Source organism: Ictalurus punctatus, chromosome 5 (assembly GCF_001660625.3).
Source record: "Ictalurus punctatus breed USDA103 chromosome 5, Coco_2.0, whole genome shotgun sequence".
NCBI lineage: Eukaryota > Metazoa > Chordata > Actinopteri > Siluriformes > Ictaluridae > Ictalurus > Ictalurus punctatus.
Window position 1 is genome coordinate 26,017,129 of NC_030420.2, and position 23,952 is coordinate 26,041,080.

The 23,952-nt window shown below is 39.0% G+C and overlaps 1 protein-coding gene across 1 annotated transcript; it reads left to right on the top strand.

The window, feature by feature from the left end:
* Window positions 1–1,596: 1,596 nt before the first annotated feature.
* scrt2 (scratch family zinc finger 2) lies at window positions 1,597–13,154 on the top strand. Its single transcript, XM_017467395.3, has 2 exons — window positions 1,597–2,388; window positions 7,147–13,154. Exons 1-2 carry the CDS (start codon window positions 2,214–2,216, stop codon window positions 7,908–7,910), a joined length of 939 nt encoding a protein of 312 aa, XP_017322884.1. The 5' UTR covers window positions 1,597–2,213; the 3' UTR covers window positions 7,911–13,154.
* Window positions 13,155–23,952: the final 10,798 nt, after the last annotated feature.

Sequence of the window (23,952 nt, forward strand, 5' to 3'; positions counted from 1 at the left end):
AATAAAAAAAATTATAACAATGAAATATAGTGCATACTCAGCACTACTATGTTGATAAAAATAGTAAATATCTGACCCTGCTAGTAAATGAGTACCACCTTGCTACTAAAAATGTGGTTAATTAGCTTGCTAATAACTTTGCTAATAACATGTATGCTCTATTATGGGATCATCTATTTAGCATATAGCTAAAAACAGCACAATTTAAGCTTGTTTCTTAAAAATTGATTTAAAACAAACAAAAAACAGATGTATTTTTACATGTTAACCCCAATGCCCATAAATAAATAGCAATTAGATTGTAATATGTACATTACGTCTGCTTTCTGTTAATAACACACTGCATTGGCTGAGAACCTTTTGACTGGTACTTTAAAGACTATTGGCATGGTGCAGAGAGGCATCCTCACCATATGTCAAGGTAATCTGGGAGCTCCTTTATGGCTCTGGTGAGGGACACTAAGATCATTTTAAGGCTTCTTCCCACTTTTAATGATTACTGTTACAAAGCTGCAGCCTCCAGGCTTCAGGCAGAGGCTGATACTGTAATTTAAGGATAACTTGGGCGTTTAAGAACCAGTACTTATAAGCCTTTAGGGAATGTTTGTCAGGCTATAACATGTACGTATGGCAATCTCTGTAAAAGTCATTGTTTACATATTTGTATATTTTTAAATGTAGAATATTTAATGTTTGACAAAATGTTTAAAAATGATCACTTCACATTTCACATAATGACGTGAGCTATTCAATAGATCTCATACGTGCTGCCTTGAAAAAGCAATGAAATAGACTGTGGAGATTTGAACTATTGTTGTTTTTGTCCTTTGGGTCCAGTATCAGAAGCAATTCCTATTAAATATATGCAAGATTTCCATGTGAATATAATCTGAGTTTGCATCCTACGCTAAATCCATCTCAAATTAGCATATGTATGCTTTAATTTTACATGGTGTAGGATGATAGAGATTAAAATTAATTAATTTTATAATTAATTGGCTACACGTAGTAGGGCAGACATCTTGAGGGCACAGTAGGGCAGACAGAAGAAGAAGGTAAGTGATGGGTTGCCGCACTGCTATAAGCCTGTATGTATATAGTGTGGAAAATTGGGTAGGCATTAAATGGTTATATAGTTATCATGATGTCTGTGTGTAGGTGTTTGTACATGAACGGTGCACAGATGCATCAGCAGTCTCAGGGTATTCTAAGGATACAGGGATGAGTGGGAGGAAGGAAGGCAATGCGAGGATGCACAGCGTGCAAGAGTGCACGACATAAACTGTGTCACTTCATTCGAAAACAATAGAGAACAGGACATGGAGCGCCCCCCCCAGCCACATGGCTTTATTGTCTGCCTCCTCCCTCTCCCTTTCTCTCGCTCTCCTTCCAGCCAAGTGAATGAGTGGGGGTGAAAGTAGGGGAGGCGGCTTGTCAGAAGGGGGTCTGGTTGTGTTCCCCAGTCTGTGTGTGTGTGTGTGTGTCTGTGTGTGTGTGTGAGAGAGAGAGAGAGAGAGAGAGAGAGAGAGAGAGAGAGAGAGAGAGAGAGTGTGTGAATGCACAGACGGTTCAGTAGTAATTTGATGTGTGTCCCGGGGGACATTTGATGGATTAAAGCTAAGCAGCTCCATTGCTGAGTACCACCTGATCTCTCTCCCACTGCCGCCCCATATAAGCCTGGCTGACTGCTGATCTCAGCTAGTCTCACAGTCTCTCTCTTTCTCTCTCTCTCTCTCTCTCTCTCTCTCTCTCTCACTCTCCCTCTCTTTCTCTGTCCTCACTCTGTCTTTTCTCTCTCCTCTTCCACTGTCTTTCTCTTTCTCTAAGCGGCCCCCACTGCAGCCCAGGAGCTATCCAGTGCTGAATGTGTTTTCATTTTTCTCCCCCCCCGATTTTTTTTTCCACGAATGGGAAAGCGAGGGAGTGTATGCATGTGCGTGTGGTCCGTACAGTAGAGCGCACACACAGCATCGCATCGTCCGTCGTCTCTCTTCTTGCCTGCGCTCCATTTTCTTTACTTCCATCCCTCATTCTTGTAGTCCCTTTCTTGATCTTGGATCTTTTCCTTCTTTAAGTTGAACAGACACACGGATACACAATTCAGCCGTTTGCCGCTGCACTGCTTATTTTTGCTTTTTTTCCAGGAGTCTTTTTTCTCCAAATTTTATCCCCTCTTCGACGTCCATGCGTAGTGCTTCTTGTGTTTGTGAATCATGCCCCGCTCCTTTCTGGTGAAGAAGATCAAGCTGGATGATTTCTCCTCGTCTCCTGTGGCGGCATCTAACCATCATCATCATCATCATCACCATCACCTGGATGAGTCCTTCACTTTCACTCGCTCCATCACGGACTCCGTAACCAGTTTGGGCATCCGGCTCAGTGAGAATGGTGAGTGTGTGTATGCAAGTGTGGGATGTCTGTCACTTTATGCAAGCACATGCTCAATATATTTATCTTGCCAGTTACTGCTTCAAGTCACTGATTTTTTCATTTTAACATATCTGTAGCAGAGAAAAACCAGGATGAATTTCATGCTGATGATTTTATACTAAACCAGAGAAATATCACCAGATGTTCGGTAAAGCCTGGTGTTTTGTTGTTGTTTTAGGCTTCTGTATAATCCTTAAACCCGCTTTCGCCTCATCCCCCTTTTCTCCCCCTCTCTCTTCTGAGCTCCTGCTGTGGCTGTGGACTTTTGTTGTGTTTTTTGACTCTGGCGATGTGCAGACACAATCCAGGTCATGGAGTAGCGATTGGCTTATGTAAATAAGGCCATATGACCGGGCTCTGGTGTGCTGCTGATAATGGGCTTGTTTCGCTGCGACTGCTAATGCTAAGTGCTACATCCTTTTCCTTATGTGGACAGGCTCCTGTTGCTGCAAGCTCAGAGATGCTGTTTGGACCAAAAGTGTCCCGGGGCATGATTGGTTAATGCTTTTGTCCTTAGCTCGTGTTGCCCTTGAGATTCAACTGCCGTCCAGTCCACCCCCTATGGCATGTATATTATCATTCTCGCTCTCTCCTCCCCCATCCTTCTTTCCTCATCTCTCTTCCTCTTTCTCGCAGTCTGTTGCTCTCCATCCCCTCCTTTTGCAACATATGAAACCAAGTCTGGGGGGGCATTTCAGTCACTGACGCCACCAGAGACCTTCAAGTACAGTACAGAACAACCGGAAGGAGGGGGGGGGGGGGGGGGCATATGAAGAGAAGGAGAAAAAAGAGAATGCACAAATAATCACATTATTAACAGAATGCACTGTAAATGTATAGACACACCAGACACAGAGAGAAAGAGCGACAAAAGGACAAATAGCATCACAGCTGAGGAAGCTGGACTCTTCTATACAAGCATGCAGTACAAGGCAAAGCTAAGCTGGGGATATTCAGTACTCCCTGGGTCTCTCTCTCTCTGTATCATTCTCTCTATCTTTGGGCAGATTTGGGCAGCAGATGTCCGCTCCCCTCTGTCATGCTATGATGTTTTTTCAGAGATAAGCTGACAGGAGATTTAGACTGAGCGAGAGAAAGGGTCAGAGAGGAAGAAAGTGTTACTTTCCCACCTGTTGCAAAAACAGCAAATTCAGTCATATCAGAGCCAGAAGGTTTTATAACTCATTCTGTTTGATTTTATGATGGCTTACAAAGTAAAGTAGTTTTGCAAAATGCAGACATGTTTATACTTCGAACGGATAACCTTGATAACCTGTAGGCTTTCAATGATGTAAAAGACAATAGAGCGAGGTAGTGTTTTAGAATCTGATTCTAAATGAAAGCACCAACAAACTCATGTGTCAGCATTATAATGTTTAGATGTGACATTTTGTATAATGCAGTGGTATAGACCCTACATTGCTTTCCCCTTCAATCTTTCGAGATGCCCCAAAACTGTGCACTACTGCACTAAAAACTGGTTAATGTTAGAAAGAACTGGAAAAACAGCTCTGCACTTGTGGGTGAGTGATTTTACAATCCATCAGCACTACTCCTGAAGAGCAGCATGTCTGTTACATCAAGAACAAAGATTCAGCAGTACAACATTCTTACTTAAGCATTCAAAATTCTGAAAGAAGCAGCCTAATTGTTCAATTTTTAATGATCACAAACGGTAGACAGTGATTTTATCATAGACAAACCACCACCAATGTCAAAGTTAATCCCTTAAACTGGTGCCTGTTTGAGGTGCTTTGGATAAGAGCATTTGCTAAATGCTGTGATGTAAATGCTATGAGAACTATGTGGGGAGGAGGAGGAGGGGGGGGGGCAATATGGAGAGCAATATGATATGTTATATCACATTCTTTCTTTCTTTTTTGAAATTATGCATAAATGAATTTTCTGCTGGCATATTATTTACTCTTTTTGTAGACCTATATAAAGACACATTAGCTTAAGAAGATCTGATTTCTGAGGTCTCAATATTGTGGCAAGTTTGTTAATAGCCTTCCATCTCCAGCCACAGCAGGAATTAAAGGTGGTGCTCTGATCGAAAGGGCAGAATGGTGGCCTATTACAGGAATCTCGCAAAGGCTGAAGCCTTAAAACACAGTCTCCGCTCTGCACTGCACTATTGACTGACACACCATCATACCTATTTTGATAATCCCTCCAGGCATTTCTTTTTTGTGTTTTCATGTTAAAAAGAAAGTGCCAGACTTCACAATTTAGCAGAACAGCCAACCCAGGACAACATGGACCTGTTGCACTCTGAAAGGCTTCACATTCATAACCTGCAGCTTAATCAGCTATTATAAGAAATGCTAGATATCAGATTCTTGTATACATTTTTTTTTCTATTTTGATTTGATAAAACTAACCGACTAAGTTTTTGTCAATATACAAAGTTCCTGAATTCCTTATTTTGTACTGTTATTAAAAATAGAACTAAACTCTACCTTTCCTTGGCACTGGGGTGGTATCCTTAATCCCTTAATCATGGGCACCTTCTATACCTTTCATTTGCATCGTTCTTCTGGAAATGTAATATAGTGTACTGTCCCTTTGAAAGGATTTAAGGTACATACATGGACCACAATTAGTCTTTAGGCTAAAGCTACAAAGCTACACTTTTGTAAGTAAAAGATACATATGAAATACGAAAGCACTAAATGGTATCTGAATATATGACGATAGTGGGAGTAATGAATAGAGGCCAATTAAGGCTTTTTCATTTATCAAATAACCCCAGACAGTTATGAATAACCTACTTGATAGACTACATATCAGAGTATTGCAGTATATATGAAGAAGTTAATTGATATAGATAACATTTCATTTTTCATACTTCTATGATTCCGCTTGGCTGATACTAATGCTATCTATCAGATCGTTATCATGTGGAGGGCTGTGCTGGGTTTTTTTTTTTTTATCATGCGTAAGCACCTTAAGCACCGTAAAGCTCGCTGAGCTTGCCTTCCTCTACAGCCACTGCTTCCGGAATTGCTGTGCAGTGAAAAGGCTGCTGGAGTGCAGGGCATTAAAAGCGCTCTAATTGCGTGTCTAATAATGATCCCGGCCCTTCAAGGCACTTCAGCATGCTTACGGCAGCAAGGCAGGTGATGTTGTGACCCTCGACGGACAATAACAGCAATTTCCTCCTCCTCCTGCCTTAATCCGTTTGCTCTTCTCTTTGACTGTAGCTTGGTTACTGAGGCCTGTCATGTGTCTCCTTATTCTCTGGGACTTTTGCTTTACTTACTGCACGACCAGTTGCACTGCTTTTTACAGCTGATAGCCTATTGATCAGCATGGAAACGGTGAATTTCATTAACAGGCAGTCAATACTTCATTTCTCTCGGTTTGCTGCGTTCAGAGGGCTGGTGGAATGGCTTTTCTCCGACACTGTCTAGTTCTCATGTTAAATGTGATAGAGGATTTCTCACCCAGTGTGCGACGCGATAGCTATTAGGTTAAAAACATCGAGACGAACGGCTGCCACTCCGGCGCGGATATAATGTGGCTGAAATGATTTAAAAGACCTAGCGGCTGCCAGGAAACCTTTTAGCAGCACCCGACTGTCTCTCTCTCTTTCTCTCTCGCTATGTCTCTCTCTGTCTGTGTCTGTGAATGATGTGCCAGGGGTTAGTCATTTATCTAGCAGTGAACAAGTGCAAAAAAAGGGGTTGCTTTGCGTTGAAAGAGCAGTCGATATGTCTGGCTTCGGAATTGCTTTATTAATATTACTCTGAGCACTGACTCTACTTGAATGTCTGACTGTATTTCAAACAGGACTAATGTGAGCCTCGAAGTGAGGAAAAGAATGATGTAGCCTGTGGCATAACACAAGCCCTAGCACTGATTTCTTATCATGGAATAATGGAGATGAAAATTAAGCGTACAACCACTTACCCAGAGAGGCCATTTGGTAATCTTATCAAAGAAAATGAGCTAATCAATAAGATTATTTCATCTAAGAGAGAAGAGAGAGAGAAATTGTGGCATGAGGGGGTGTCTGTACTCCTAATACAGTTACACCACTTAATAAGTCATCATCTCTGTGTTACAACCCTTTGTAACATACACACATTCACTTCGACACACAATTAGACACACAGTAAAGGGATTTTTATGTACTTTGAAGTAAAGAAACTGCAGATAGTAGGCTGGGATAATAATAATAATAATAATAATAATAATAATAATAATAATAAGAATAATAATAATAATCTATTTACTAATTAATAGTACTGTCACTCTAGTAACACAATTTAACAATAGAAATGAACAGTAATAGTGTTCTTCTTATAATAACAGTATTTGACTGAAGAAATTAATATCATGTCAGTGTAATAATCATACAATGGAGTTTAATAATTATGCTTCTATTTATTAATTAGTGATAAAGGTATATTAGCATTAAGGTGGTGTCAGTACTTTATAAGTCAAAACACTTGCTGACATTCTGTTCTCTGTGGCACCCTAGATTCTGTAAATGAAAGTAAAAGTTTATGTGGACCATCAACTCCAATCCATCAGGACTAGGAAAAGTTTCTGCTTGCTTGTCGATTGTATGGCCTACCAGTTAAGAAAACTGGGGACTTGAATTAGCTTTAAGGCATTCTAGCATATGTGTTTAAGGCAACAAACTCAAGACCAGAACTATTGACCATACCTTTAAATCTGAGTGCATCTCCTCTCTTTTCTCCCCAGGCTACATCCAAGACTACATCAGTCCATCAGCATATCAGGGTGAGAAGAAGCTTAGCTCAGCTGTGTCTGACCCACTCTATGCTCCGGTAAACAGTGGAGGAGAGGAGTACTGTGAGCCGGACTTGGAGCATCCGGACAGTCCTCAATCCGGCCTGACGGCTCGTGGCTACTACAGTGGTGAGTCCGAAAGCCAGAGTGATGGCTACACGGCAGACGGCTTCTTCATCTCAGATGGTCGTTCACGCAGGAGAGGCGAGGCCAAGGAGGCACGTAAAGGTGGTGTGGAAGTGAAGGAATCAGGTGCGAGACACACATGCAACGAGTGTGGCAAGACCTACGCCACATCATCCAACCTGAGCCGCCACAAGCAGACGCATCGCAGCCTGGACAGCAAGATGGCACGCAAGTGCCCAACATGCGGCAAGGTGTATGTGTCCATGCCAGCGCTGGCCATGCACGTGCTCACGCACGACCTCAAGCACAAGTGCAATGTGTGCAGCAAGGCATTCAGCCGCCCTTGGCTGCTGCAGGGCCACATGCGCTCACACACTGGTGAGAAGCCATTCGCATGCGCCCACTGTGGCAAGGCCTTCGCCGATCGCTCCAACCTGCGCGCCCACATGCAGACACACTCTGCCTTCAAGCACTACCGCTGCAAGCGCTGCCACAAGACCTTTGCGCTCAAGTCGTACCTGAACAAGCACTATGAGTCGGCCTGCTTCAAGGGCTCCGGAGACGAGGATGAGTCCGGCTCTGAGAACTGAGCACCATGCAGCGAGAAAATAGATGAGAAGGGAAAAAAAATCTACATTTAATTAATCCTTCACTAAGCCCTTACACACACACACACACACACACACACACACACACACACACACACACACACACACACAGAAACAAATGCGCCTTTTCCCTTCTTCCTTTTTTAGAAAGCAATATTTTCGCTGAGATCACTTTGGGGAAGAAAAAGAAAACAGTAATGAGAAGACAATAATGAACCAATGCTGGATTTTTCTTCACTCTTATTGCTAACTGTCCACAGATACACGGAAACATACTGCAAGACTCTGTTTCTCTCTCTCCCTCTCTCTCTCTGTCACACACACACACACACACACACACACACACACACACACACACACACACACACACACACATGCGCGCGCGCACACACACACACACGTATTATGAGGCCTGGCATGTGAATTTTTATCAATGACTATAATAATAATAATTAAAATAATAATAATAGCAATGATAGTAATAATATTTAGAATCCTGATATTTTATAGCAAATCGAATGAAAACAAAGCAAAAAAAACAAACAAACAAACAAAAAAGGACAACAGTGTTCCTTCTTTTTTTAGAAACGAACAAAAAATGACCTCATGTATTTTTATGCTGCTTTTTTTTGTTTTGCTAAGAGCTGAATTCTTTTGCAACTGCCAACTTTTATGACAATGTTAATAATGACAGTATTTGCAAAAAAAAAAAAAAAAAAAAATAGGCCACTAAAAAGTTGAAAACTTTTTTCCGTCAGTCTTTAGTAATTTTAATCCAGCAGGTGTTATTTTTCTATTACAGTCCCAACCTCCAGCATTTTATTTATTGTCTTTTGTTGTGCCAATCAACACAATAATTCATGGAAGAGTGATCTTTGGGAATGTGAGTGTTTTGTGGACTCTTCAGAATACAGTGTTTTTCTCACCATGCGCAGATATCAAGGACTAAACAAGGAAGGTGTAACTTAAAGGCACTTCCGGTTTAAAAACCCATTGCGTTCGGTCCTGTTTAACAGGATGCAATATCTCAGTATATATGAATCATTCTCACAATTCACGGTGACTCTAATGAGGACATTTAGAAGCAATCTCAACCCACAATGCAGGTCTTCCTCTGCCATTTTGGCTCAAACTGACTCTTCAAGTGTTCCCTCTTCCTGGAAATACTTCTCCCCCACTTCCAGTCTAGCTATTACCTCACTAAGAGGCAGGTACGACCTCTGACCCGTCGATCCCAAACTCACTGTCCATCATTCACCTCTGTCAAAACAGTGACCTCATTTTCTTACCACATCAGTATTATTTTATTCATGTATTTATTCAACATACTATTTATTCTTTTATTTAAGTATTTATTTATTTATTTCTTATTTTATTGGTGTTATTTATTTAATTTATTCATCTGTGTATTTGGAATACTAAATACCGCCATTGACCTTGTAAGATGCTGCTCTTGAAAGAAAAATGTTTATATGCATGATGAAACTGTAGGAAAGAACAAGTCCATGCGACTTCTAGCATTTTTTTTTTTGGTCTTTATTTATTTATTTATTTATTTACTTACTTACTTTTAAAAGAGGAACAATGTACAGCGTTTGAAAAGTTGGAATGATATTTTGTTTCACAGGCAATAATTCTTCCTTGACACGGCAGTGGACTTGTATAATCATAGCTGTCCTGTGTGCAGACCACTTAGGGCAATAAATGAACGAGCCTGAACACAAACCACAAAGTCATCCTCCATCTCGTTGCTGTCATTTTTATTTGGGATAAATTAGCTTTGGCTTGGGAAAACCATCCCTCAGTGATGCCTGGGCATACATTGCACCCTGATAGTAGAAACACTTCATTTATATCCATAAACATTACTCATTTCATCTCCAGTGTAAAATAATTCACAATTAAACCAGCCATTTTCATTCATTTTTAAGCCTGGCGTGACTAGCAGTGCTCAAAACAGCAAAAAAAAAAATGTTTATCATCCATTGTAGTCAGGAGTATCACCTAATTAAGTGTAAATGAACACTGGTGCTGATGCTGTGTTATCACGTATCTACACTTTGACATTCAGTCACATTCATTGATTATTATTTCCCATGTGTCATGTCATGGCAATATACAGTACGAGGTATTCAACTAAAATTCTACTTATAGAAAATTCCTTGCTTACAAATGTCCAGAAAAGTAACTAACATGACTGAATGTTAGTGCCAAGGACTCTGAACAGATGAGACACATCCAATGTAGTTGTCTTTAAGCATTATGTTTTCAGTGTCTAGTTTTTTAAACATTCCACATTGTCAGTTTGCTAATCGCAGACGAGAGAGGGGAAATAACATGAAACGTGAAATCTGTGAAAACCTGGTAGCTAAACTCTGGTCGGATGGGCTGCCTTCAGCTATATAATTTATCATTTATAATTAATGCATGTGATCTGAGCAATGTGATTCAAGTACTCTCCTCGGTCTGCGGAAATACTTTGCCTGGTCCGCATCCAAACGGCGATCTGCAAGTTTTGAATGCTTCACTGCTTTCCCTTAGAGAAAAGTCACCCAAACTCCTCATGTGAATTTTTACACATTGCTTGTAGACACATCTAATGTCGTGTGTCACAAAATTTGTAGTCTGTGGACCTTTCATGTGTAGATCATATGGTTTTCATTTTCCACATATGATTGTCACACATGATTCATTTCATTTGTCCCATGTAGGTCATGTGGTTTTATTTCCTGCATGCAATGACATATTACATCTACTTTTGCTAAAGTGACTTACAAGAAAAAAAAAAAAAAAAAGTGAAACTCCAACTAATTTATGAATCCTTGCAGACATGGTTTGGAAAAGTCTATCAAAGAGTCAACATTTCCAGATATAATGATCCTAATGCTAACACTGAAAACAGCGCTGCCCCAACAGCATTTAATATCTTTAATAACACTGATGCCGACCAAGCAGCGTGTACAAGATTAAAGGATAAATAGTCTCAGTTATACCTAGGTCATTATGATCAATTTCAGTGTGTGTACTGTACGTATCATCATTTACCCCAATCAGCATCCTGCCTTTGAAGTCAGCCTGCTGAAAATGAGCAACGAAACAACAACGATTATCAAGATTACCTTCATTTGTGGCACATTTACGCTGCACTTTTCTCAGCGCTACAGATGGAAGAGGCAAATCAGAACAGGTCTCTAAATGAACTGGGCCAGGGGATGGAGATTTGTCTGATGGATAGCAATGCTACAGTATGTTTAATGGCTTGTCTTGCAGAGAGAGAGGGAACCTGACAGGTCAGAGAAACCTGCAGGCTAATAATCGAGCATTACAGTACGGTCTGTACGTGCCCCTAGCTCTCAGCGGTTTTAAACGTGCTAAAAATAAAACCTAGTGCAAAGAAGGACACATACACTGTCTCATTATGTCCTCCTCATCAACGTTGATGCCTCTGTGCCGTGATGTGAAGCGTAGCTTCTAGACAGGCGGCGTTTGACGATGGTCAGGACCGAGGTTCAAAGCGAATATGTGTCACCGGTGACAGGGTGAAGTAAACAGAACAGTAACGACGGCACCGGTGGCGTGCATCAGTGAGACACAAGTCTGTTCAAATGCTGTGATGTAGACGTAGAGTGTAGTGTTAGGAGTGTGTGGTGTTATTATTTCTTTCTAGAAGTTCCGGATTAGAGCTCAGCACAGTAAATGATGGAGTCTTAAACGAGTATTCACTGAACCTCCTCTCCTTTTCATTGATATCTCTTTGTAGTTTTATCACTCATATCCCTTCTCTCATTTTCCCTGGCTGTCATTCTTTTCCTCTCTCCCTCTCTCTCAGGGTGAACAGGTGCTAGTGGACAGGCAGGGAGACAGAGAGAGTAATTGAGGCTGAGTCTGACCTTGATGAAGAAGGTCGAGCCAGCAGCAGGCGAATGCACCGTCAGCGCTTTGCATATTCTAAATCAGACGACACAATATCTGTAATAGTGCGAAACCCACAGGGAATCAGAGATGAGCTTCTCTGCCCATCCCCTCGCCTCCTACCCTCTCTTCCTCCGTTCTCCTGATCCATCCATCCGCCCACGCATCCATGACCTCTCCCTTAACAATTGACTTTCATTGTCCTCAAATCAGTGTAGTTCAAGTCTGCGAGTGCAGCAACAGAGGCAGCATGTAGACACTTTTCCTGCTCCCGGCTTCTCAACCCAGTTCATTACCCACCAATGCATCATGTCTTTAAATGAGTCATTATTTTTCATCCATTTGCCTTTTTCTCTCCTTTTTTTTTCTTGCAAACAAGCTTTCAAACCTAAAGCCTAAGATTAAAAGCAATGATAAAACCCACTGAATAATGAATTGTTTTATTATGCAAAGCCCTTGGTAACACGAAATAACCGCCTTTACAAGGACATTTGATGATTTTCGACTAGCTTTACCTCTCTATTTTATTTTCAATCAAATGATAAACCATTTTTAATGTATGTCAAGCAATGTCAGTATTAAGATGGGGAATCCGGTCGACATGTTGTCCAAAGGTCACAGTTAGCTATTAAGGACTATCACCTAGAGGAGAATTTCATGGGAAAACATTGTTCCTCTCTGATGAACTTGTAAATATGTTTGTAAATATGTCACAGCAATAATACGACACTGCATGTGAAAAAGAAAAACCTGATCCGTTTGCGTTTCCTCTTTTCTTAGAAATTTTTTGGCATTGTATACACTGGTACCAGTAAAAGCCTGGACAGAAAACACAAAATCAGGGACACACCTTCTTTAGCTAATTATCTGCTGTCGGCTGCATTGACCAGTTGTTGTCAATATGGGATCATTTTCTGTATTAGGAGATCTGTTGATGTTCTCTCTCTTTCTGTTTTTTTTTCCTTCTGTCTTTTGTCTAAGTGCCCAGCTTGGCTGTGCAGTAATGAAAAGTGCCAAAAAATAAAAAAGTATAATTTCCATAACAAAAGCCTTCGACTTATGGCGGCCTTCTCACAAGCCACCATATGGTCCTCAAGCGACAGAATTTAGATTTTCACTCTTCTTTCTTACTCTCCCCACACTCTCTTACTCTCTCCTTTTTTCAGAACATAGGGAAAAATGTTAAGCCATGACTGAGAATGAGTGGTTTTGATTTTTTCTTGTTTTCCTTTGTACCACTGTTATTAGAAGTGGGGATAATACTGGTGATGACGATGATGATAATGACAATAATAAAACCAATAGCACAAACGTTCTAAAGTGTCTTGTCATTATGTTTGTAGTTTTAAAGTCTTGTTCTATTTATTTGATTTATGATGTATATATCAGTATACATTGCTGTGAAAAAGTATTCTGATTTCTTCTGTTTTTGTGCATATCTCATGCTAAACAGTTTTAGACCTTCATACGAAATACAACATAAAACAAAGGCAATATGATTAAACACACAATACAGTTATTATTATTATTATTTTTTTTAATTGAAGCAAAAAAAAAAAAGTTATCCAACACCTATCGCCAATATGAAAAACTAATTGCTACCTTTATCAGCAATAACTGCAACCAAACGCTTACGGTAACTGGAGATCAGTCTTTCAAAGCGCTGTGGTGGAATTTTGGCCCACTTTTCTTTGCAGAACTGCTTGAGTTCAGCCACACTGGAGGGTTTTCGAGCATGAACCATGCCTGTTAAAGGTCCTGCTACAGCATCTCAATTGGTTCAGGTCAGGACTTTGACAAGGCCACTCCAAACCTTTAACTTAGCATTTTTTTTTTTTTTTTTTTAGCTATTCAGGGGTGGAGTTGCTTTGGATCATTGTATGTATACAGGATGTAATAATGCCATACAGCTAAGTGCAATATTTAATATTATTGCTACTTTGTGCATTTTTTACATTTTTTAACTGCACTGCACATTACTCTTGACACACTGCCAAGCTGGGACAACTGAATTTCCCTTTGCTAAGCACTAAGTGGGGAATAAAAAAATTGGGATGTGTTGTCATTGGCAAATAATCAATGTTGGGGTGGTGTGATGGAGCCGTACATGAAGCGGAGTTCCTGTTATCATCCTAAAGTTTAATATTTTCCAAGAACAATATATTCTGCTGTGTTTTATTCCTCTTATACTACAGCAGTTTGCCAATGATGACATTTTTCATGAATTAAATAACACATGTCTTATATTTATACATTCATAGTTACATTTAATTTTGTGGAACATCCTTAAAAATGAGCTCCTGCCATTACTTACATTATAACAGCTACTGTATAAACACATTTCCTCACCACCATCTAATTGTTTCTCTTTCTTGAAGTTAATAATAACACTAATACTAATACTAATAATATTACTACTACTACTACTACTACTATTACTACTACTACTACTACTACTGCTGCTGCTGTTTCTACTACTGCTGCTACTACTACTATTTCTACTACTACTACTGCTGCTACTACTACTACTACCACTTCTTCTACTACTACTACTACTATTACTACCACTACTACTACTGCTGCTACTACTATCACTACTACTGCTGCTGCTACTATTATTACTACTACTACTACTACTACTGCTGCTGCTGCTACTACTATTACTACTACTACTACTACTGCTGCTGCTACTACTATTACTACTACTACTACTACTACTACTACTGCTGCTGCTACTACTATTACTACTACTACTACTACTACTACTACTACTACTGCTGCTGCTGCTACTACTACTACTCCTACTACTATTACTACTACTACTGCTACTACTACTACTACTACTACTACTACTACTACTGCTGCTACTACTATTACTACTACTGCTGCTACTACTACTATTACTACTACTACTACTACTACTACTACTACTGCTACTACTGCTGCTACTTCTACTACTGCTGCTGCTACTACTATTACTACTACTGCTGCTGCTGCTACTACTACTTCTAATGCTGCTGCTGCTGCTACTACTATTACTACTACTACTGCTGCTACTACTACTGCTGCTGCTACTACTATTAGTACTACTACTACTACTACTATTACTACTACTACTACTGCTGCTACTACTACTGCTACTACTATTACTACTACTGCTGCTGCTACTACTACAACTACTACTGCTGCTACTACTACTACTACTGCTGCTGCTACTACTATTACTACTACTACTACTATTACTATTACTACTACTGCTGCTGCTACTACTACTACTACTACTGCTGCTACTACTACTACTACTGCTGCTGCTACTACTACTACTACTGCTGCTGCTACTACTATTACTACTACTACTACTACTACTACTATTACTACTACTATTACTACTACTACTACTACTACTACTACTACTACTACTACTAATAATAATAATAATAAAATGCAGCTTATCATGTTACAGAGAAACCGGAAGTATAACGCCCTCCATCCTTCAAACTTTCTCTTGATGGAAAACTTAAATTTACAGCTTTACCTCTGACTGACACTGGAGACTCCTTCCAAAAATGCTAAATAAACATCTTCTCACAGACAACGTCACCATATCAATAGATGTTTTTATGTGGAGTGTCTGTCATACATCTCCTTGTGCAAGTTGTTATTATAGAGACCATGATAATATCAACCTTGAAGCCGGAACTATGGTCAGAGCTGCTGTTATTTAAAATTAAACAACACCTTCTGACCAAACAGAATCAACAGCGCTGTAGTATAATATAGTTTATATTATCTTCTTTACCCTATCATAGGTAAGTCAAGACTGTCATGTGTCATACTGTGCATGTACTTTTTTCATCTCAATATAAGGCACCACCTCATAGATTTAGATTCATTTATATTCATTGACTTCCTGCCCCACTTCCCATAAACACCCCTGTCTCACTGTTAGGAGCAATTTAATACCAGTGACTTGTAGGTCAGGCTGCTAAGAGGCTATTAAGGGGACATTCTCTATGCATTAATACGGCCCTGCCACACAGTCATGCTTCCTGTGATAGACATGCAATCACAGAGCAGGTATTCGTCCTGACAGCACAAATACATCTGACATGTGAGGAAAAAGTGGCTCTTGAGTGCTGATCCAGGACACGCCGTCCCTGCGTGAGTTATCCCGTGATCCATTATAACAGACTGTAATCCATTATGCAGGACTGCTTTCAGATCAGTGCCAGCAAACACGGTGGGAACAGCATGAATTTGAAGGCACAAGCATCTGTTCTGGTGCTGTTATTGATGATTCTTAATGATTAAAATTTAATGGAACATTGATTTTATGCTGGACCAGAGTGTTTTCCTGAGGTGGGGTGTGAAGAAAAAAGAGAGAATTGAGTAAAACTGAATTATGAGCAGCGTGAGCAGGATTATCATAGCAAGTGGGGTTCAATCACAGCCTCCTTCAGTGTCCTACAGCTGCTGAATCCTGAGAGAGAGAGAGAGAGAGAGAGAGAGAGAGAGAGAGAGAGAGAGAGAGAGAGAGAGAGAGAGGAGAAGAGGCTTTATTACTCATTGATTTACCACCTCATGCCTAAAATATTCACATGAAATACTTACAAGAAGATACTTGCTGTATCTTCTGCATTTCTGAAAGGACATACAAGCATCAATATCCATAAATAAACTACACACAAATGACATTGATTATAATTTCTATAATTAAATATGTTTGTAATTTATTTTAATTTATGTCTGTTAGTCATAATTGCCACTGTGTAATGATTTATAGCCTAATTTTTCGAGGCAGCTATGAGGCTGATTTTGAAGAATAACACTTTCCACTTGACCATGTAACATTTAGCAATAAACGGCTTCTAGAGTTAATTATTCAGAATATTGCAGGATATTGCTCAACGAACAGAAGATTGGGCACAAATGAAATGAAATAATAAGCAGATGTGTAGTAGGGTTTTTTTTTAGTAATTGATTTATGATGTGCTCATGCAAGGAGATTTACGACCAGATGCTGCACTCTCAGAATAAAAAAAAAAGAAACAAATTGTGCGCATATACAGTGCCCTCCACTAATATTGGCACCCTTGGTAAATATAAGCAAAGACGGCTGTGTAAAATTGTCTTTATTGTTTAACCTTTTGATCTTTTGTTAAAAAGTTTGCAATATTTTCCCAATCTTTCTTGCAAAAACATTCTAGATCGAGCAAATTGTAAGGGCATCTCCTGTGCACAATCCACTTCAGATCACCCCATAGATTTCTGATTGGATTCAGGGCTGGGCTTTGGCTAGGCCACTCAAAAACTTTTATCTTCTTTTGGTTAGGCCATACCTTTGTTGATTTGGATGTATGCTTTGGGTCATTGTTGTACTGAAAGAAAAGAAATTCCTTTTCAACTTCAGCTTAGTAGCAGACACCTGAATGTTTTGTACTAAAATCAGCTGGTATTTGTGTCTATTAATGATTCCCTCCACCTTGATAAAACATGCAGTTCTGGCTGAAGAAAAGCAGCCCCAAAGCATAATGCTGCCACCATCATGCTTCAGCATGAGTATGGAGGTCTTTTGTTCTTTTGCGCAAACATATCTTTTGGAATGATGGAATTGTCATACCTTTTGCATTAGACCATAATGCATTTTTCCACATGGTTTGGGTGTTTTACTTGGGCTTGAATGTTTTTTTTTTTTTTTATGAGAATGGGCTTCCATCTAGCCCAGACATGTGAAGAATAGGATATATTGTTATCACATGCAGAGATAAATCAGTACTTTCAGATATTTCTCAGATATACTCAGATATGTCTGCAGCTCATTTAATGTTGCCATTGGTCTCTTGGCAGTCTCCCTGGTAAGTTTTTGTCTTGTCCTTTTGTACATTTTTGAGGGACCCACTTTATGTTTAAGGGGTGATATATTTTTGGGTTTTGTTCCATTGACTCAAGTTTAAGGTTAACAAAACCCCCAGTGCATGCTGACATGTCTGATTAAAAGATATAATAATGAAAAAACAACATCTAATACTGCATAAATGTTTATTTCCTGTTTGGTTTGTCCCCTGTAAATGCTATCTTACAGGGTGGAAGTCTTTATAAAAAGCCATTAAAGGATAAATTATTAATAAGGTCTGCAATATTGAATACTCAACAGTGAGATGCTGAGTTGACAGAGGAGAGCCTGACCCAGCATAAACCTGTGCAGCATGGTAACTGTGAGAACATGGAGTGGATGGATGGTTCTGATACTATGCTTACAAGAGGAGAGCCATTAGTGAGTCCAAAGAATGTCAAAAGAAAGTGTTAATAAGAAAGTAACCATCTAAACTAAAATTGAAACGTTTCAATCACATAACATTCCTTGATTACAAATCTCCAGGTTAACAACTAACCTGATTGAATGGCAAAAATAGTTTGTAATACTTAACCATTTGTGATCAGTTTATGGCTATACATATGACAAGTCATCATGATTTGTTAACACTTTTTTACTAGCGTTATGGACTCTGAACAGAAGGGAAATATCTTTTTTTCAATTTGATGCACAGATAATCAATGCAATAATCTTTAGACATTCTGTTTTCATCAAAATGTATTGTTTTATTTATTTATTTATTATCATTATTTTTTACTATCATGTCATTAGTTCACTACTCAGACCTGAGAGGGTAAATAATATGAAAAGTCTATGAAAATGTTCCCATATATGAACTAATATCTCTAGCTCTTTAGCAGGTCTCTGGTCTGATGAGTTCCTTCACCTATATAATTTACATATAGTAAATGCATGTGAATTTGCTACAGAAGCAGTGCTAGTTCATGTATAGAAAACTACAATTGCTATACTGTAGCCATTTTTAAAAATATATTTATTTGCTCTGCTCTGCCTGTATTTTTTCAGGTACTCAGTTCAGTCAGTTGAAAAACTTTGCTGGGTCCACATCTGGACTGTAGCTGTGCTCAACAGCAATCATTCATTAGCCTCTTATGAGTGTCAGACTGTGCTTTGCTTCATTAGGATGCCCTCTGCTGGTGAAGGTTGTGTTCCTTTACACATTCACTGGACGTGTGTACAGAAAACATTTTTTTTCAGAGACCAGTTTTTTTTCTGCTCCCACTCCATATACCTGAAACATGTAATCACCAGCATGTGCTCTCCCTTACAAATCAGAATTCATATAAAGTATGTTCATGTACAGCACACTGGGATGGCTCTGTATCTGAGAGTGTATATTTCAGATGGATTACACTTGTCACTAGGAATTTCCTTTATTTCATTTACTACCATTTGTAGATTATTGAGCCTGAACAAGTTCGGCACATAAAATACACATTTACATTGACTCTTTCCCTCAGGCCTGCAACCTACAAACTATACTTGAACTTATAAAGTATTGGGAAAGCCCTTAAACCAAGGCAAAACATCAAGAGGACATTGATAAGCTTGATTTTGATGTAAAAGGAGTACTGAAACACAGGCAGAGGCTAAATCTGAAACCACAACTCCACCGTATTATATAGAAAATGGCAAAATAGTCAAAAGTGGTATTGAGTAATTTGGGACAAAGACCTTGCATAACGGAACAGGGTAAACTTATGGAATGTTCATTAAAGTAGGACTGTGCATATTCTGTATCTTTTTTTTCTGACTTGCCTACACATATGGGCACAGAGTTTAAGTTTTAATTATCAGCTCAGCTTTTAATAATGAAACAGTGAACAGTGCTCTGGACACGATCCATTTGGAACATTTCTTTGGACAGAGTAATAATGAACAATATACAAAGGCTTGGTTGGAGCATGTTTTGGCAGAAGGAAGGAGTACACTGTAGTAGTTCTTTTAATCCTGGGCAAAGGAGTGGTGAAGTGCTGTATCTGCTGGTTTGAACAAGGCTGTAGCCGCCCAGGTAATTTAAAGTTCACTGAACTTTTTTGAACATTATGTCTGAACATCATGTTTCTTGGAATCTTGGGTACAAAAACTGTTCCGTTGGTCATGTTTGCACAGTGTCCTCATTTTTACACAACCCCAATTCCGAAAAAGTTGGGACAGTATGGAAAATGCAAACAAACAAACAAACAAAAAGAGTAATCTGATCATTCAACTCACCCTGTACTATATTGAAAACACATTATTAACACATTATTTGAGGTTTTACTTTGTGAAATTTATTTATTTTTGAAAATATACACTAATTTCAAATCTGATGACTGCACCACACTCCAAAAACGTTGAGACAGTAGACTGTTTACCACTGTGCAACATCATCTTTTCTTTTAATAATACTTTCAAAACATGCTGAAGACACCAGCTGGTTAAGTTTAGCGAGCGGAGTTTTTCCACATTAATCCATTATGCATTTCTTCAGCTGCACAACTGTACAGGACCTTCATGCTTCATAATGCGCCACACGTCGTCAATCTGAGACAGGTCAGGACTGCAGGCAGGCTATGCTAGCACCCGCACTCTCTGCTTACACAACTATACGCTTGTAATCCAGGCAGAATTTGGTTTGGCGTTGTCCTGCTCTGGATGGCAGCATATGTTGCTCCAAAATGTGTACATATCTTTCTGCATTAATGCTGCCCTCACAGATGTGCAAGTTACCCATGCCATGGGCACTGACACCCTATACCATGACAGAAGCTGGCTTTTGGACCTGACACTGATAACAGCTTGGATGATGCTTTTCCTCTTTGGCCTGGAAAACACAATGGCTGTTTTGTCCAAAAACTATTTGAAATGTTGACCCAGTCGGACCACAAAACATGATTCCACTGTGCAATTGTCCATCTCAGATGACACTGAGCCCAGAGAACTCGGCAGCGCTTCTGGACAGTGTTGATGTACGGCTTCGGCTTTGCATAGTAAAGCCTTAACTTGCATCTGTGGATGCAACGGCGAATGGTGCTGACTGACAAAGGTTTACCAAAGTATTCCCGAGCCCATGTCAGGATATCCACTACAGATTCATGACGGTTTTTAAGACAGTGAAGTATGAGGGAATGGAGATCATGCGCATTCAGAAGTGATTTTTGCGCACCGAGATTTGACCAGATTCCTTGAATCTTTTAATTATATTGTGTACTGTAGGAGGTGAAATGCCCAAAATCCTACCGATTTGTCTTTGGGGAATGTTCTCAAAGTGTTTCTTATTATTCACTGACACATATGTTGTCAGACTGACGAGCCTCGACCCATCCTTGCTCTTGAAGGACTAGGCCTTTTTTTTGGAGGCTCCTTATATACTATGATTAGACGATTGCCTCACCTGTTTCACATCACCACCATATTTCAGCTTGTCACATCGCTAATTTGTCCTTAATTGTCCCTGTTCCAACTTTTTTGGAATGTGTTGCATGCATAAATTTCGAAATAAACATTTCTCTTCAAAAAACTATGCAGTTGATTAGGTAAAACATCAAATACCTTGTCTTTATACCATTCTGTTTAAATACAAGTCAAAGAACATTTACAAATCACTCCTCTTTGTTTTTATTAGCTTTTTCCGTACTGTCCCAACCTTTTCAGAATTGGGGTTGTATAATGTTTTAACATTCCTACAACTAAAATTATTTCCATAATGTTGTGTGAGTAACATTCCACAAACATTGTGAAGCAAACTTGATGATAGCAGATTTTAAAAAAATAAAATTGGCAACATGTTTCTTTTGAAACCTGTCAAATTCAAATAACATTCTCATTTTAATTGGCCTTGTGCACAGGTTAAGAAAAAGAATTGCTCTGTAGCTGACAAAACAACAATAGTAGTGGTAAAGTAAAACTACTTTTAAATGATGGCAAAACCATTCATTCATTCCTTTATCTTCAGTAACTGCTTTATTCTAAGGGTTATGGTGGATCTGGAGCCTCCCTCGATGGGACTCGTGTACATTGCAGAAAATATTAGAATATTGGGGAATAATCTAAAAAGTAAAAGTGGATAAGGCTATACATGTCATTCCAGTATAATTTATACACCTAAGTAAGAAGTCTTGTTGTTGTATGACAAAAAGCAACTTTGTTAGTAAGTGACTCAATGGCATTATAGACTTGTATTAGATATCTGCAAATCTTCCTCCTTTTTTCAGTAAGTCAGGCTCTGTGCAAACAGCTCCAAAGAACTAGAAAGCAAAGAGAACGTTCCAATCTAATCTGTACTCAAGCTTCAGCCACAGAACCCTTTAAACCCTTGGCTGCCTTTTCATTCAGTTTTTTTTTTTTTTTAATTTTAATTTTCTGCAGTTTCCAGACACTGCTATTAAATACACACTTATTTTAGAGTCGACAGTGTGTCTTGGTCTTGGTGCAGAACTACAGAGACAGAACGAGCACCACAGCCTCATTAAAAGGCTTCTCTTCTGTGTAGCGTTTCATCGCCTGTGACGGCCAGGCTCTTTAGCTGGCTGTGTTTGATGTTTTGCGTTGTTTGTGTGCAAGCCCATCTGCTTGGTCCTCTCTCCGCTGGCAGGAGGTCCACGTTCCCCTTCTGCTGCTCCACTGAAGCACTGTCAGGGTGTTCGGAAATCCGAGCACCACACTCTTCATCAGCCATCCATGGAGCAAAGTCAAAGAGAGTGGTTGGACAAAGAACGGGCACGTTTCTACTATAGAGCAATTTTAAAGGAGTTGGGAGGGGACGAGGTGGCTTGGTGTTTTGGAATGAAAATCATCATAAAATGCTGAAGTAGGAATTAATATTTCTTTTGTTGTTTGACTCTGCATCAATAATTGTTCCTGAGCTTTCCATGCAGGTAATTTAAAGTGAATTTACAAAAGACACTTAAAGTCAAGCAGAAGGCAAATGCAGAGTAATAAGTTCCAAGCATTAGTTTGCTGTGGGAGTTAAAAAAAAAAAAAAATCTGTCTAAGGACAATTTTATAACCTTTGCCCTGATAAAACCTTGGAGAAAATAAGTATTAATAAGTATTGTGAATGGAAACAAGTCTGAAGAAATGCATTAACATCTACTACAACAATTTATTAACATTATATAATTACACATTAAAAGAGCACGCGTTTTATATGAACATTTGTATTTTTTGTGTTTAAAAATAATTTTTTAATTATGAAGTATTTTTGAATGACAAAACAATATAATCAGTGCTGATTGGTGTAAACGCTCTAGAAAGGCTAAGCCCTTCCTCAATTTAAGGACAAAATACATAAAAACAAGAGTCTGATTCATCTTATTTGCTGTTTAAAATGCCATAAAGTGGATTATTTTTTGCTTTTGTGCAACCAATTGCAAAAGCACCACCAATGTCCTAAAGAAAACATACTATATACAGAATGGTTGTGGCTGAGGCTGATTTCTTTCTATCCCAGATTGTAGATTCACACAGCTTATTGTTGGGTGTCATGTCAAGTAATTACACTTGGTGAAATGCCCCATAGAATTATTCAAACCCAATTTGCTGACTCATCTGCAGTGAATGAGATGGAGCATGCTCTCAATCATTGATTTTTCAAAATGCTTTTGGAGAAACTACAAGGAAATAGATAGTAAATGGAGCTAAATTCATCTTCCATAAATTGTAAATGGGGTTAAGTGAGCACTGTCCAATCAATGTAAAGCAGTAAGTTTAATGTGCTGAATAAAAGAGCTGTACAATGGCAAGTGCTGCATTTCTGTTTACCATACCGCTGCACAGTATGATTATGGACTTGAAACACTAGTCTGTCTTTCAGTGAGCGTGTTCTTATATTGCATTATATTGCATTATAGGTTTATACCCATAATGAGGCGCCATGCAAGGTTAATTTTTTTTTGCCCTCCTATTCAATATTGTGACAAGGCATCATGGAATATCCAAATTTCATTGACTACATTTACAAACACACCAATATTTCAATATTAATTGTAATTTGGGAATATTCTAATTAGTATTGAGTTCAGTACACACACACACACACACACACACACACACACACATATATATATATATATATATATATATATATATATATATATATATATATATATATATATATATATATACAAAGCAACCATCTTGTGCTTGTTTGTTTTGCATTTCAAACAAAGGGCCCTTGAACTTCCATGTTTCTCTACCCTACATGCCATGTAAAAACAGTGATCTGTGGTCAGT